Source organism: Fukomys damarensis, unplaced genomic scaffold, assembly GCF_012274545.1.
Source record: "Fukomys damarensis isolate Sample0158 unplaced genomic scaffold, DMR_v1.0_HiC HiC_scaffold_38, whole genome shotgun sequence".
In the NCBI taxonomy this organism is placed as follows: domain Eukaryota; kingdom Metazoa; phylum Chordata; class Mammalia; order Rodentia; family Bathyergidae; genus Fukomys; species Fukomys damarensis.
In genome coordinates, this window is record NW_022900950.1 from 65,516,069 (window position 1) to 65,530,855 (window position 14,787).

General features: G+C 41.3%; 1 protein-coding gene across 3 annotated transcripts in view; it reads right to left on the bottom strand.

The window, feature by feature from the left end:
• The window catches only part of Slc10a7 (solute carrier family 10 member 7), a 243,055-nt gene that overhangs the window by 14,035 nt on the left and 214,233 nt on the right, over positions 1–14,787 (bottom strand). For all 3 annotated transcript variants that reach the window (XM_033759909.1, XM_010610925.3, XM_010610924.3), the window contains one exon: positions 12,610–12,683. In XM_033759909.1, the coding sequence (XP_033615800.1) occupies positions 12,610–12,683 (74 nt within the window). The remainder of the gene's footprint in view (positions 1–12,609; positions 12,684–14,787) is intronic.

Consider the following 14,787-nt stretch of genomic DNA (forward strand, 5'->3'; position numbering starts at 1 on the left):
GTTGCTAGGCTTCTGAAGACAAAATCTGGCTAATGTTCACACTCACAAGATGTGAAAACATTAAAAACAGAATGAGAATTTCATGTGACAAAAAAATACAAGGTCATGACTATGTACAGTTTGGCCACCAGCACCGAACTGGCCCCATCTGACAAGCTCGAGAAATCATTGTCTTGTATAGAGTTTAGATGTCTTTTTACGTAAGTGAAAAAAAACATTTGAATCTTTTAAAATCTGAGGTGGAAAGAAGCTGATAGTGTGACCTGAGTCCTCACTGATTCTGCTACCCCCTCTACCATTTAAACTATTTTTCCCTGTACTGTTGGGTCAATAATCTTCTTATCAATTGCAAGTGGGACTTCTAGAAGGCCTCTCAATTTTAAATAGCGACTGTAAGGTGTGACCCAAATTCACTTTAGCAATTTTTGATACATATTTTTTGGTCAATATAGCCTAGAACTATCTTGTGGCAGTAATTTCTTTCTTGCTGGGACTGTTTATGATGACTAAAAACTTCAGAAGAGATGTTTTCTGACATACAGGAACTTGGCAGCTTTGATTTGGGGAGTAAAGATCAGAGTTATTTATTTTTAAGATCCAGTTCTCTTCAAAAGGCTGAGTCAGATTTCTGTGGTTTATCTTGGGAGGATGACATCCTGAAAACCCACTTCCCACCTTCATTTGGCCTCAATGATATAAAAATTAGAAGGAAAGGCCTCATTTAGAAGACTTTTAGGCAGAGGAAGAAAGTAAGAAAGCCCTAGAAGTCTTTTCTGGAAATAACATTTTTCTAATCACTCATTTTCTCCCTTGAATACTTAAACATATCTAATCATAGCATATAACTTTTATTTCCAAAAACAAGTAGAAGCAAATGGGCAATGTTGCTACAAATCAGTGGGCACCATCCCACCTTGTGTCAGTTTTGGAACAGAATGGCACACACATGCAAACAAACAGAGGAAATGAGTCGAATGCGGTGATTCTTGGACTCAGCTGCACATCAGAACTGCTGGGTAGTGAACCTGGCAGGGAGCAGCAGCACACACCTACAATCCCAGCTACTCATGAGGCTGAAGCAGAAGGATTGTGAGTTTGAGGCCAGCCTGGGTAACACAGCAAGACTCTGCCTCAAAATTAAGAAAACAAAACAAAACAAAAAAAGGGCTGGGGATATAGCTCAGCCTTTCTTGGGTTTTACCCCCAGTATTGCAAAAAACCAAACCAAACCACACAAAACAAAAAACAAATGAAACCAAACAAAAAAACACAAACAAACAAGATTACAAGCCTGGTCTGTCCTGAGAGAGGACACCCTGGGTGTTGGGCAGGGGCCCCGGACCTTCCTCTCACTAGACAGCTGCAGGTGAGTTTGATATAAGCCGAGGAAGAAAGCCAGGTCTGCTACCTGGTGGGGCAAGAGGACTCCATGCAGACAGACAGGTACTGTGTGCCCGCTCTGCCATTTATCCACTGTGTGAACACGGATGACCTATTTGACTTCCGAGGCTTGACTTCCTGATCAATCTTAACTTTTCTGCAGGTTGTTGTGAAGATCACATGAAGTAAGGCAAGTAAGTGCCTGACTGTGCTCAGCACATAATAGGGACCAAAGAAATGCCAGTTCCATCTTTTCAGCGTTTGAAACCATCTTCAAGTCTACTTTCTGATTTAATGCTCACCTCTACCTTGCCAGACAGGAGAAAAATATAGGCTTTCCAGGTTGGATGTCTGCATGTCTGGCTGGTTTAGACTTTTATATCATTTTATTATATATAAAAAAAATTCCATATCCTCTCTGTCCTCTGGGGAATCTCAGGTTTTCAGTTGCCTGTATTTGCCTACACTCTGAGTGATCTCAGGTCAGCTTAAAGTAATATATACAGCAGCTGTCCAGTAATATATAAAGTATATATACAATATATGAAGTGATAAACACAGGCTAAAACCTCCAGCTTGGACCAGAGTTCCAGACTCTGCCTGATGTGGGAAAGAACCTGAAGTTTAACATAATCAAAACTGAACTCTTAATCTACCCCACATCGCTTTTCTACCACTGAAATCTGCTCCTCCGCAGCGGCCCCTAATTCAGCGACAGCAGCTCCATCCTTCCAGCCCCTCAGGCTAGACCTCTTTACTTCCTCTTTCTCTCTCTTACATACAAACCCCCCTCCTTCGCAGCTTCTGTTGGTTCTGTGTTCAAAACACAGCCAGACTCTCAAGTCTTCTCACCTCTTCCACTGCTATTACCCCTGACCAAACCACCCTACACGCTTGGCTGGATTTAGAACTCCTTACCTACTCCTCCTGATGCTCTCTGCTGCATCCTCCCACCCGCGGAATTTCACCTATTCTTCAATGAAGCCACAGAGATCCCTTCAAAGTTCAAGTGTGATCTGTCCCTTGCCCATTCAAGATCCTCCAGCTCTCATTCCCGTTAAGGGGTGAGTTCTTCCAATGGCCAAACGGGCCTAATGTAGAGCTGCAGACCCCACCCACCTCTGCTCCAGCTCTCTCTCATCCTGTCCCTCGAATGCTGCCCTTCTTTCCTCTCCAACATGCCAAGCACACTCATGCCTCAGGCCCTTTACCTCCCCAGGACTCTCTGATTAGAATCTCCTTCCCCTCCCCTAAACATCCACCTGTTCACTCCTCTTTCCTTTCATCTCTGATCCAATGCGCCCTTGACCCTGAAACCTTCCCACCTCCACTGAGACACTCTATTCTCCTTTCCGTTTTGTTTTTTTTTTCCTCCCTAATACGACTCTCTGATGCTCCATATATCCAAAGTTTTGTCTGCTTATCCCCAGGATGATCCCAAGTTCAAGTCCTGTCTAGGCAATTTAGTGAGACTCTACCTCAAAATACTCAAAATAAAAAAATAAAAGAGGCTGATTGTACCTTTGGGGCCTAGTAAGGGTCTGGCACACAATAGGCAAATGAATACTTGTTCAATGAATGAATGAATGAATGAATGACTGTGTTTTAAAGGCATCTTTTCATTATCCCCTTGTAAACCAAACCTGCAGCAAAGTCAGCTGGGGGCTGTGCTACCACTCAATACCATGTATGTGCTCAGTTTTGTACAGATGACACCCCAAACCCACTGGCTTCCTAGGGACCAGCCATCTTTTGACTTGTGTCCAGCTTTAGTCTCTTCTTGCCCCACAGTATGACTTGTCAAAACCTACTGTGGGCCCCACAGCTTTAACCAATGGGCGGCTGTCTTTAACTGCTGACTGGAGTTGTTAGATGGAGATAAAGAGGGTTTTGTCCCCTTGCTCTGTGGCTACAGGTTTATTTTTCTCTTTACTGTAAAGAAGTATGGTGCATGCTATCATTACATACAACCTGGCTAAGAGTGTCTGGCTCAATTAGGGAACTTCCGGAATGGACATGACCCAATAATCCAAGTGCTGCAGGTCTGAAAGGAGGATTGCTATCCTGTCTCTGCCTGTATGCTAAGACCTCTGGGGGAATGGACTCTCTGGGTGAGTCTTCACAGTAAACATGTATTGTTCTGAGGCACATTTTAGTACTTCTACAGGCAAACTTTCTACATATTAATAATAACAAGCAAACCTCTCTGCAATGGGCACTGAATGTGATCAAGAATAGAAAGTCCTGAGAACAGGGTGATTGCTGGCTCTCCTGATAGAGCAAAGCCTCCTCAGGAAGGATCAGATGTAGGACAATAGAAGGCGTCTCTGTACTCCTTATGGAATTTCCTTATCGGGTATTTATTACCTAGGGTATTTATGAGTTAATCACTAATGTGTACAGGTCATCTCCGTATGGCCACTTTTGGCTACGACAAGGTGTGTTTCACTTTGAAATAAATACAAAAGCATGGAAAGAAGAGGTTCCGACACTGACAGCTGACACAAAACAGCATAGAGTGATAGAGCTGCTTTACGGTGTGAGGTGCCACGGTTCAATGTGTGGGATTTTCCATGTCCCCTTGGCCCAACCGCAGGCAGAGCTCAGCTGTGGTGAAGGTGGCATGTGGAGGCAGTCGGCCCCTCTTGCCCCCGCCTCATCACTCAAGACTGACAGAGCAGCAGACAGCTGAATGAGACTCTCAGCTTCTTCCAGAGGACTGGTGGTATGATGGAAGGAACATGGGCTTGTTTAATTAATTAACTGATTATTGCTGTGCTGGGGCCTTGTGCAAGCCAGGCAAACACTCACCCCATCCCAAAACATGGGCTTTCGTGTTAGAGAACTGGGTTCAAATGCCGACTGTGCCATCTCCCAACTAGGTCAGTAACGGCGAGCCTTTTAGAGCTTTCAGTGATGACAGACAGCCCACTGAGGCACGCGTGCCACAGGTTCACCATCACCGAACGAGATGACTGAGGGAGCTTACCCTCATAACCTTCTGTTTCCACATCTGCTCAGGATGAGGTTGGAACAACCATCTTAAAGGAGTTCACATGGGTCGGGCAGTGTCTGGCTCAGAGCGAACCCCGCCTCCTATGGTTGCTAGTGGGGCTACTATTGTTATTATTGTTAAACTAGGAGAATTATGAAAAGCATTGTTCAGTTCAAAGGTAGTCCGACAGAGCAGGGAGGGGGCCTGTCCCTGAGCCATTCAGGATGAGGCCCGAAGGTCTGCAGAAATGAGCATGGCAGCTGCGGAAGATCACAGAGGGAATGGAGTCCTTCTGCCTGACGCTGCCCAGACCTCTGCACCATCATGTGGTTCTGAGTATTTTGGACGACACTCCAACCCCTAGAAAGCAGCAATCCTGTCTCTTATTCCCTTTCCCAATCGGTTCCCATTATCTAACTGCTCTGTGAGAGTCTGAAAAATCAGGTACATGTCCTTCCAAGATGGGGTTTATGTAAGGATAACTATAACATATATAAGGAAAACTATCGTAGAATAGCAAGCCTTCCGAAATTATTTGAGATAAGCTTCAATGTTACTCTTTGCCTGTCAGGAAGAAAACAAACCTCTCTTCAGCGCGAGGGATGGAGTGACAGAGACGTTTTTCTTTTGTTTGGATCATGCTTGATGAACCCCTGGCATGCTTCTATCTGCAATGCTGTGGTCCTACCAGATGGACACAAAGAACTCAAAAGGGTGTCTGAGGTTCGGCAAAAATCTGGGAGCTCCTCCTACACATTAGAATTACTAGAGCCAGGCTTCTACCCTTCCTTGTCAGAACCATAATGTCACACACTGAAACTGCGGAACGAGGGAGGAGATTCCTAGAGTTCAGGGTTCAAGCCTATTCTGCTTTATTTTCTTTTCAAAAAGTTTTTATTGTTCGCTTCTTTTTATACAACATTCAGTAGTGTGTCATGAGCATTTAGGTCCTAACTATGTCATTTTGACTGATGGGCTAACAAGTATCTAAAAGTAGGGTGTACCACAGCCAGGCTAAAAGTAAAACAACAACTATCCTGCGAGGCCAAGCACTTCCTGAAAGACTTGGGTTCAGGTAAGCCTTGGGTGAGGGTGAGCCAGCTTTTGTACTTTAATGTGTAAAATACTCTTTTCAAATGTGTGTTTCCAGGGCCTTATCCTTAATTTTGAATCAGTAGGCCTGAGCCAAGACCCTGTAATCTATTTTGGTACTTTTATGCGTTGAGGAAGCGATTTGCTCTAATTTTGAGGACAGTTCCTTCGGAGACTGCTAATTTTATGGTGTCCACGCAAAGGGCCCAAGGTTCCACAGCTAATTACTTAACCCTTTCAAAAGGAGAGAAGTGCCGAATGACAGAGCTAGACGGACCCTGGCCATCGTCCAGCCCCATGCCCCCAGCCAGTGGACCCCAGGACTGCCCGGCTGGGAAGCACAGGACTTTCTGGACACTTTCCTGAGGTTGAGTACAGCGGCAGGTACCAGGAAGCATGCGGCTTGGCAAGTTACCAGTCACTTCCACCCTCACTTTTCTCATCTAAGGTAAGTGTAGGAGCCACGTGAACTGTTCCATAACTCCCAGAGTCTTCCAGGCAGATAATGTGCAGTGGCCAGTAAAGTTTAAGACAAGTGAAGGTTAGCGCCACAACCCGGCCAGAAGGTTCTCATGAGAGGGAAACTGCCCTCATCCCGGGATTGTTTAACTCAACATATGTTAGTGGTCATGCACAAACATAGTTGATGCAGCCTATCCTGAAAACTGGTGACCCCAGCTCTGTGCTTTCAGGTCTCTCCAGTGCCTCCCACGAGTGGTCTCTTGAGGCCCATACACAGCCACACTGTGGAACACGACTGGTGACCCTGGTAGTCGGCCCCAGGCAACCACAGCTCCTCCTCACATCAGACGACACAAAACCTATAGGGATCAAGCCCCACCACATCACTGAGGATTTTCTACACATGCTTCCCGATCTGCTAGAGTCTTTCAGCCCCTGCACATTATCTGCCTGGAAGTGTTCCCAAAGTTTTTAGGACGTTCATGTATCAGGGAGAACCATGTGTGACATTTAACCATGCAAAGTAACAAGTCAGTAATTTCATCAATCAAGACCTATTTCTAAATCATTATGCTAATCAGTAAATCTCTAGTTGACAGAGAGATGGATAACAAAAATATCTGTTGTAGCTGCTCCTGGAGTACTTCCTGTCTGATGGAACAGCAGCTGAATACTCCAGTGAGAAGCTCAGTTAAAAGGGGAAACAAATCTGAAACCAGACTCTACATGGTAGCTATTTGAGGAAAGGATGAGATCATTTCTCTTTGGCAAGATATGAAGCATATTTTTCAGGCCTTAGAATATGACCCATTAGGGAGCTGCAGAATCAGTTCTGGATCACACTGTAAAATGTACGTATAGGTGTAGATTGTGATTTAAAATGTTTGGCAGCCCCTGGTATAGAACAGTGTGAGGAGGACAGGTGTGGGGGCATCAGGGCATTGATCCTCTAGGTAAACACCTGGTAAACCTTTAAGATGAATGGTAAAAGTTAGGCTGGGAATCCTTCAAAGTTATATTATCTTTACTACTTTCTAACTACAACCTTTGGGTCTTCCTAATTTTTTTTTTTTTTTTTTTTTTTTTTTTGTACTGGGGATTGAACTCAGAACCTGGTGCTTTTGAGGGAGGTGCAGTGCCACTGAGCTAAATTCCTGGCCTGGGTCTTCCCCAATTTTTTTTTTTTTTTTTTTTTTGTACTGGGGATTGAACTCAGAACCTGGTGCTTTTGAGGGAGGTGCAGTGCCACTGAGCTAAATTCCTGGCCTGGGTCTTCCCCAATTTTTTTTTTTTTTTTTTTTTTGAGACTGACCTGGAACTCACTATGTAGCCCAGGCTTGTCTTGAACTCACAGCGATCCTCCTGCCTCAGCCTCCCGAGTGCTGGAATTACAGGCGTGCGCCACCATGCCCCGCTACTTTCTAAATTTTCATGACAAAAATCTGGACATACCAGCAGTGATTTTCAGATACTAAATTCAGAATAAAAAATTCAAAACAAAATAGCCCACAAACTTCTATGGAATATAAGTGCATCATTTTTGTTTCAGAAATTACATCTCTCGCTTTCTTTATTGGATGAGAAAATAGCCCAAAATGACAGAGACATCATTAGTTTTCTTTATATGATGGTAAAATCTACTGGGTCCACAATCTCAGCGGCAATTTTATGAGTCTGTCAAATGGCGGAGGCTCCCTACTGCCTTTCCTTCCAGAACTCTAAGCAGAGGCAAACTGCAGGACAGAAATACATTTATGGCTACACTCCAAAGATTCTCTTTTCTGGATTTCTATTTCCACTCGCCAGTGCGACCGTGTTGCTCATGAAAGGTTAAGGCTGGTTTGCCAAGACCCATATAAAATAGGATATAAATTTTTGTTTATAGTAAAGAAGTATGAGAAACAAGTGCCAATTTTTGACTGGGCCACATGGAAATATATGTTTATGGGAACAATTATAGATGTTAAGTATTTTGAAACTGTCTTAAAACAGCAATGTATTCAGAAGTAATTTTCTTTTTAAACAATTAATACAACAATTCAAACATATGCCAATGTCTCACATTTAAAACACTTGGAACCACTAAAGTACTTGTTTGGTCTTTAGAGTGCTTTCATATCATATAACCATTTGCATTTCTTGAACTTAAGAGGCCTGAACACTAGTGTCTCTTAGTGATATGATCTGGGATAAATTCAAAAAAATTTTCTATGCTTTCACATCTCCATATCCAAATAAGATAATTACTGACTTGGTAATAATTCAAGGTTGTTTAGGTAACGTGGGTTAAATGCTTTTTAAAAAGTGCTGTCCAGTTAGTGAGTAGTTCTATGAAGATAATCTTTATATTCCACTATGATCACAGATCAGCCTTAGGGGAAAAAGAATATCAGAAACATAAACTTTTACATTTCAGTTCCATTCCATCTTGAGAAAATGACCCAAATATTGATAAATGATGTTTTCAACCCAAGTTGTAGGTCATCTTTTAATTCTTTGAAAGCTTCCAATTGAAATAAAAAAGATCTCTTAAGATTTTATTTCTCCTATGACATTCTTTGGAGAATGTGAAGATATTTTTCTAACCTCTTGAGGAAGCAGCAGCAACAGCCATATTTCCTTTGCAGCAATATTAGTGACACTGTTTACATAAATATTCCTTTCAAGAACACCTTTCTTTTGCATAGATAATAGAGAAACCATTATTTCACAGGGCAAAAGTATCAATTGTAGATTAAATGAGTTCTTCCAGTTTTCAGTGAGAGAACTGGAATTTGAATCCAGACCAGAATCAAGGATTGTTCTTTTAAACTCTTTCCTGAATCCTTTGTTTACCCATAAGGTACCTTACTTTAGCTTAATGCGTAGTTGCTTGCCACCGTTCAGCTGTGGCCACAGATCCATAATAAAGTGTAAACAACACAGGGAATGAATGCCTTGGTTTGCTTTTATCACAAGTGCCTGTAAAAGGCAAAACATGTGTTGAACTTTTAGTAAGCATTGATCATGACACTGTATTGAAAATTTAAATAGCATAATTTGATCAAGATGCAGTATGTTTATGAACCAATACTCTATGGTGAGTGTACTCATTATGTATCACAAACATATGTCAATTAAACATTTTTAAAAAAGAAATATTTTGCAAGTAAGAAAAATTGGGATTATCATTTTTGGCCACCAATAGTCAGTTGCCACACTCTGAGATTAGGTACTTTCATTCTGGTACTTAAAACCATTAAAAATGTAAATCTGTGCTTGACCTAAGGACCTCAAGAATCCTGAAACCTTATCGTTCTAGGGGTAGTGAGCAAGTTTTCTACATATATTGAAATTCCACATAAGCAAAGTGATTTGAATACTGAAGAGAAAAAGATAAATAAAGTCTATGAAGTATCTTGGATGAGGTTTTCTTCCTGATGAAATGCAGAGACGTTTTTAATTAGGATACGAGCTGTCGTTCGATCTCTGCTTTGTAAATTATTTTCTCATTATTACTCAAGTGTTGAGAGTATAATCCGGGAGAATTCATGGCGTTTATGGCAATCTACGCAAGGGACACGGTCTTGACAAAATATAAAATTGCCTCTAACACTGAGCTGAAACTATAGCAGTGCAGCACACAAGCCCTACAGTGCTGTTTTAGATGAAGCACAGTGATAGCCCTATGTTTCCTTCAAGCCCCTTCTTCCTTACTGAATGAACTCCAGGGAATGGCATCATGTCAGGCTTTCCAGATGGATTATGTGAAGCCATAGCTCAATGTCATTTTCAATAGGAAGCCTCATAATTAAAGGTCAAATAGTCACTTCATCTGCAATCAATCAATAGAAAAAGTACTAATACGAAGAACTAATCAATCAATGGCAAATGCTCTAATAAAAGCAATGAATCAAATTCAGCATGTGTGTAGATGCAAATTCTTGGAAGGGATAGAGACAGGGCAAAAGCAAAAACAGTAAAATAAAGCAAAGGTATATATTGAGAGAATTTTCAGGAAGCTTCTTAAGCAAGAGTTTTCATCTTTCATTCATTAGTCATATGGATACCACTTGGCCTACAGGGATTTATTCTTAAATATAAATACAAGGTATAATAATAAATCGCAACTGATAAATTTCACTCAATGTATTCTATTTGATATATGTGCACGCCTCTATGTGCATGTATGGGTCAAATCTTTAGAAGAAATATTAAGGCAGTGATTGCAAAAGAGAAAAATCTTTTTAAAGTGGCAAATGGCCATATTATAATCTGTTGTATTTCATTTTAGTGTGAGATACGAAAGAAAATATCCTGCGTGACATTTCCTCCTGCACTTTGGAATATGAATTTTTCACACTCAACATGATATCCTTCCAACTCCATGCAGATAAGAACTTCCCCTAGGACAGCGATTAGCCTGTAGCTCAGGCCACTAGAGAAAGCTCCTCTGCACCAGTGTAGTCAGGTTTCCAGTGGAGGGAAATATGCGTGGGATCTTGGGAAAATGGATACAATAAATTTATAGAGCTCAACAAGCCTGTTCCAGCAATCACATCCAAAAGCCCCTTGGTGCATTTGGAAGTAAAGGTGATCTCTCTCACTCAAGGAGGCAGCAAAGAGGCCATTTGCAAAAATGCTAACATGAGGGAGGATAGAATGACCAAGAAATGGCAGGATATTAATGTGGAAAATAAAATTCCCTAGCCTTACAGATAAAGAAACAGGCCACATTAAGTATTTGGATCTTAAAGTTCCAAGAGAACTTAAGTCTGCCATGTCATGAATAGCTAGGGATTTACACTAATGTCTTACTGGAATATCACACTGGTAAATTGAAGTATCTGTTTCACTATAAGAGCAAACAAAACTCCAACCCCCTTTCCAGCAAAACAACTATTTCTGTGTTCAGAGCACTGATCTGCTTGTTTGAAAATCAGCTTTCAGAAAGATGAAAGGAAAAAGGAGTCCAACTCTGAGATCAAGAAAAATGAAATGCAAAAAAGAGAAAAGGATCGAATACAGAGGCATTTTACTTATGCAAAGAAAGAGTATAACTAACCTAGTTAATAATAATGAATACTAGCTACTGCTTATCAAGGCCCACTGTGCATCAGGAAGCACAGCAAGCTCTTCAAGGAGACATCTCTTTTAGTTCACAGCAATCTATGTGCAGCATCATTACCACACACATTTTGTCATGAATTGCCTATTAATCACCAAGGGCTATGCTAGCTGCTTAACAAATTTTATTTTTAATTTTAATGATACTTATAAAGTACTTTCACAGATTAAAAGAAAAAAGCTAAGATTAAGGAAGTTAACTGAAAATCACGAATGGACATTGCTTTCAAAGCACTTCCAACCTCAACTTGATAATGATGATGAAGAAAAACCTAACAAACATACCGCTCATTTATCTAAGTAATCTGAAGCCCTAGACAGCAAACAGCACCCGTTCCTTAACAATCTTGTCCAATTTCCAAATCATTTTTGCAAACTTGGTAAGACTGTCAAAGACTCTACCAGAGAAATACATTTAGAACTAATATTAGTAAACTATTATTAGTAAAAAGAATTGTGAATTATTTTCTTTTTATAATAGATAATGTGAAATAGTTTGAAAAAAAGGTCCAAAGGGGAAGGGGAAAGGGGAGTGGGAGGAGTAGGGGAAATGAAAGGAGGGAAAGGAATAAATATGAGAAAAGGAAAAAACGGAAACAATGTCTTTGTAAGCAGAGAGGAGGTGAAGGGAGGGCAGGGGAATGAGGAAAAAAACAAGAACCGAGATATATCATGTAAAGGTCCAACTCCCAATGATGAGTGTCATCATAGTGTATACCCCAAATATACTAAAAAACGTAATGAATCAAAACATTTATAGGTGGAATTTCTTTAATCTGAACAAGCTAAGAAAATGTCACAATTCTTCATTCTTTTAAGTGAGTGCCCACACGCAGAGAAGCTGTTAACAGGAGTTTTTGCCACAATGTGCCCAGTACCCCGAGGAGTCTGTGAATGATGTACATTTCCATAAAGTTTCTGAGTATTCAATTATTTTTAATGAGTAAAAGCAGATTCTGGATATCGAGGAGGTTATTAGGATAATGGAACTAAATTAGATAAAATGAAGTAGAAAACAGCACTTTTGTTCTTAACCTATTTTTGTCCATTAAATAAATACTTATTTCACTTTTAGTGCTAATCCAATTGAGCAAAAGCTAATTATACTGTGCTTTTATTAGAAAACGTAGCACTTGAAAATGAATTTCAAATTAACATCAATATCCAATTAGGGTAACATTATGTTCACCTGGCTTTGCGCACCAGAGAAGCGCAACTCTCCAGAGTCAGTTTCAGAGATTCCTGAGCAATGTTTTCAGCAGCAGTCCCTCCCGCTGACTTCCTCAGCCCACCCTGGCTCAACACTAGTAATTCTGCATTCTTGTTTTTCCTAGAATTGGAAATACGATTGTCAATTAAACTAAACCCAATACTACAGGATTTAGCCCCTCAGAAATAGGTTTGATCAGATAACTACTGTAAAGCAATGACCCGTCCTCACTTTGCTGGCATTCTTTATCTGACAGAGTGGACAATACCCCCCTGCATGTAATATGGACTTCTGCGCATTTCAGAACCTTAAGACGTAATTCTACATGGGTAATATATCGTCTTTAACTCTGTGGGTCACTTACCCAACGTGAGGGATTTGTGTGTAGAACAGAAAATGATAGCCACTGTGTCTGCTGGTGTAAACCCCGAGTTATTCCTAGGGACCAAAAAGAATAAAACATTTTGTAAAAACAATACTTGCATAAAAAATCTATTTAACACATCCTAAATTACAATGTGGTGGTACCTACCTTCACATTAACATCCCTTGATCAATCCTGGTGACAGAAGTAATTCTGGGCCAAAATGCACAGAAGCATCTGCATTTCTTTTTAGAGAACATTTTGGATACATTCATCCATGGAAAGGAGAAAGTTTAAAAAATGTGTGGTGGAGGTCTTCTAAACTCACATGTACAACCAGTCCATGGTGGTATAGGACTTTGAGAAAATAACGCAGCAAGGAGCTTTCAGCTAAGTCTCTAGGTTATCACCTGACATTACCCATCATCACCTTGAAAGAATTAATTTATCTCCAGCAATGCTTCTCTCCAGGAACAACACATTCTTGGGGCAGCAATCATACTCTTAACAGGATGTTGTAGCAAGAAACTTAAATTATCATCTTTTGAAGCAGCTCCTGGGGTGTTAGGCACTTCTCAAAGGTCTGTACCTGAGTGTGAAGACAGTAACCCCCAACGTAGGGGAAACACTGCCTTATTTACAGATGAGGAAACCATGGCGCACAGAAATCACTTGACTTATTCAGGGCCCATCACTGATAAGTGTCAAAGCTAGGATTCAAGTCAAGGCTGGGTACTACACTCATGCTCTTTACCAAAGTCCTACTATTATAACAGTTTAAACAGGACAGAACATTCCATTTCATCAAAATTGATTAAATGCTTTGGGGCTCAGTAGAGTTGGCAGGATATCATAATCTCATTTCCTATGCTAGATTATAAAGGCTTAGAGAATCACAACCACATTATTATTGTGCCCTCATATTTCAGAAACTATTCCTTTCTGCAGAACCAGGGTTGATGGTATAGTGAGTGCATTCGTTCCCTGCCCTAATCTCTGACCACCCAGCTCAGAGAAACACGATGCTCTGGGAAGTGATTGTATGCAGCTGCATCTACAGCAGTCAAGGATCTCTAACGAAAGAGAGTCCACATTTCCCAAGAAACTGCATCACCATGTATGAAGACTTCTGCTGCCAGAAGTCTTAAGCCTTATTTAGAACAGTCCCTAAGGAGATTCCACACCGTTTTCTTTGTTGGCTTCTCACTGGAGGGCAGAAGGACCTTCTCTTCCCCCTCATCCCATGTGCAGGTGTCAGGAGGATATGTAAATGGCCCTTGCTCTCCTTACTCTGAAAAGACATGCATTTCAGCTTCCAAACCATCTTCCTTCCAGCCCTTTCCTCCTATCAACTGGATCTTTGCTTTCTCACCTCAGGTGAGGATTCTCCACAGATGTGTATCACCTGGGTGTAATGAGACTGCTTTACTGTTTCTACATTTGATTCTCAGATGTGTACTTGTGATGTTACTCTTGGTTTTTAAATACTGCTCCACATGATTGATATATTTATCTCTTTGTTCTTCATGGTAGGCCTGACGGGGAGGGAACTCTGTAATTCTGCAAATACATGGGCTGAGTAAAGAAAAGGAGTACAGATAAATTCTCTGCATAAAATAAGAAAAGGGCAATGGAGAGGACTGGAAAGGAGAGGGAGCGGGGAAACAGGGAGAGAGAGACACACACAGAGACAGAGACAGAGAGACAGATTCGTCACTGGAGGAGGATACCTCTAATGCGGCACGGATGATGATGGAGCACACAGACAGCCTTCTAGGAAGTAAGGGGTGGTAAAACTACAGTACTGGGGTGCAAGGGACATCTAGCAAAGGGAAGACTTTTTTAGGCTGATTTGTGTGCAGGGACACTGGCTTGTGATCAGGAGTGTGGACTTGGTAAGCTGGGATAAGGGGAACTGTGGGAGGACTTGGGATGGTAGAGTGACATGATCAGACCTGTTCTTTAGAAGTAATCATACAGCATGGCATAAAACTGAACCAAGGCCAATAAGGAAACAGGGAGCTAGGAGGGCAGGCGATGGGAATAAGAGACACAGAGTTGGAATAAACAGAACCTGTCAACTGTTAATTTCTACGCAACATTCCCTCCAACGATACAGGCTTTGGGGGCAAGCACATGTGATTGTAGATCCAGATCTTCCTTCGCTCGCATATAAAG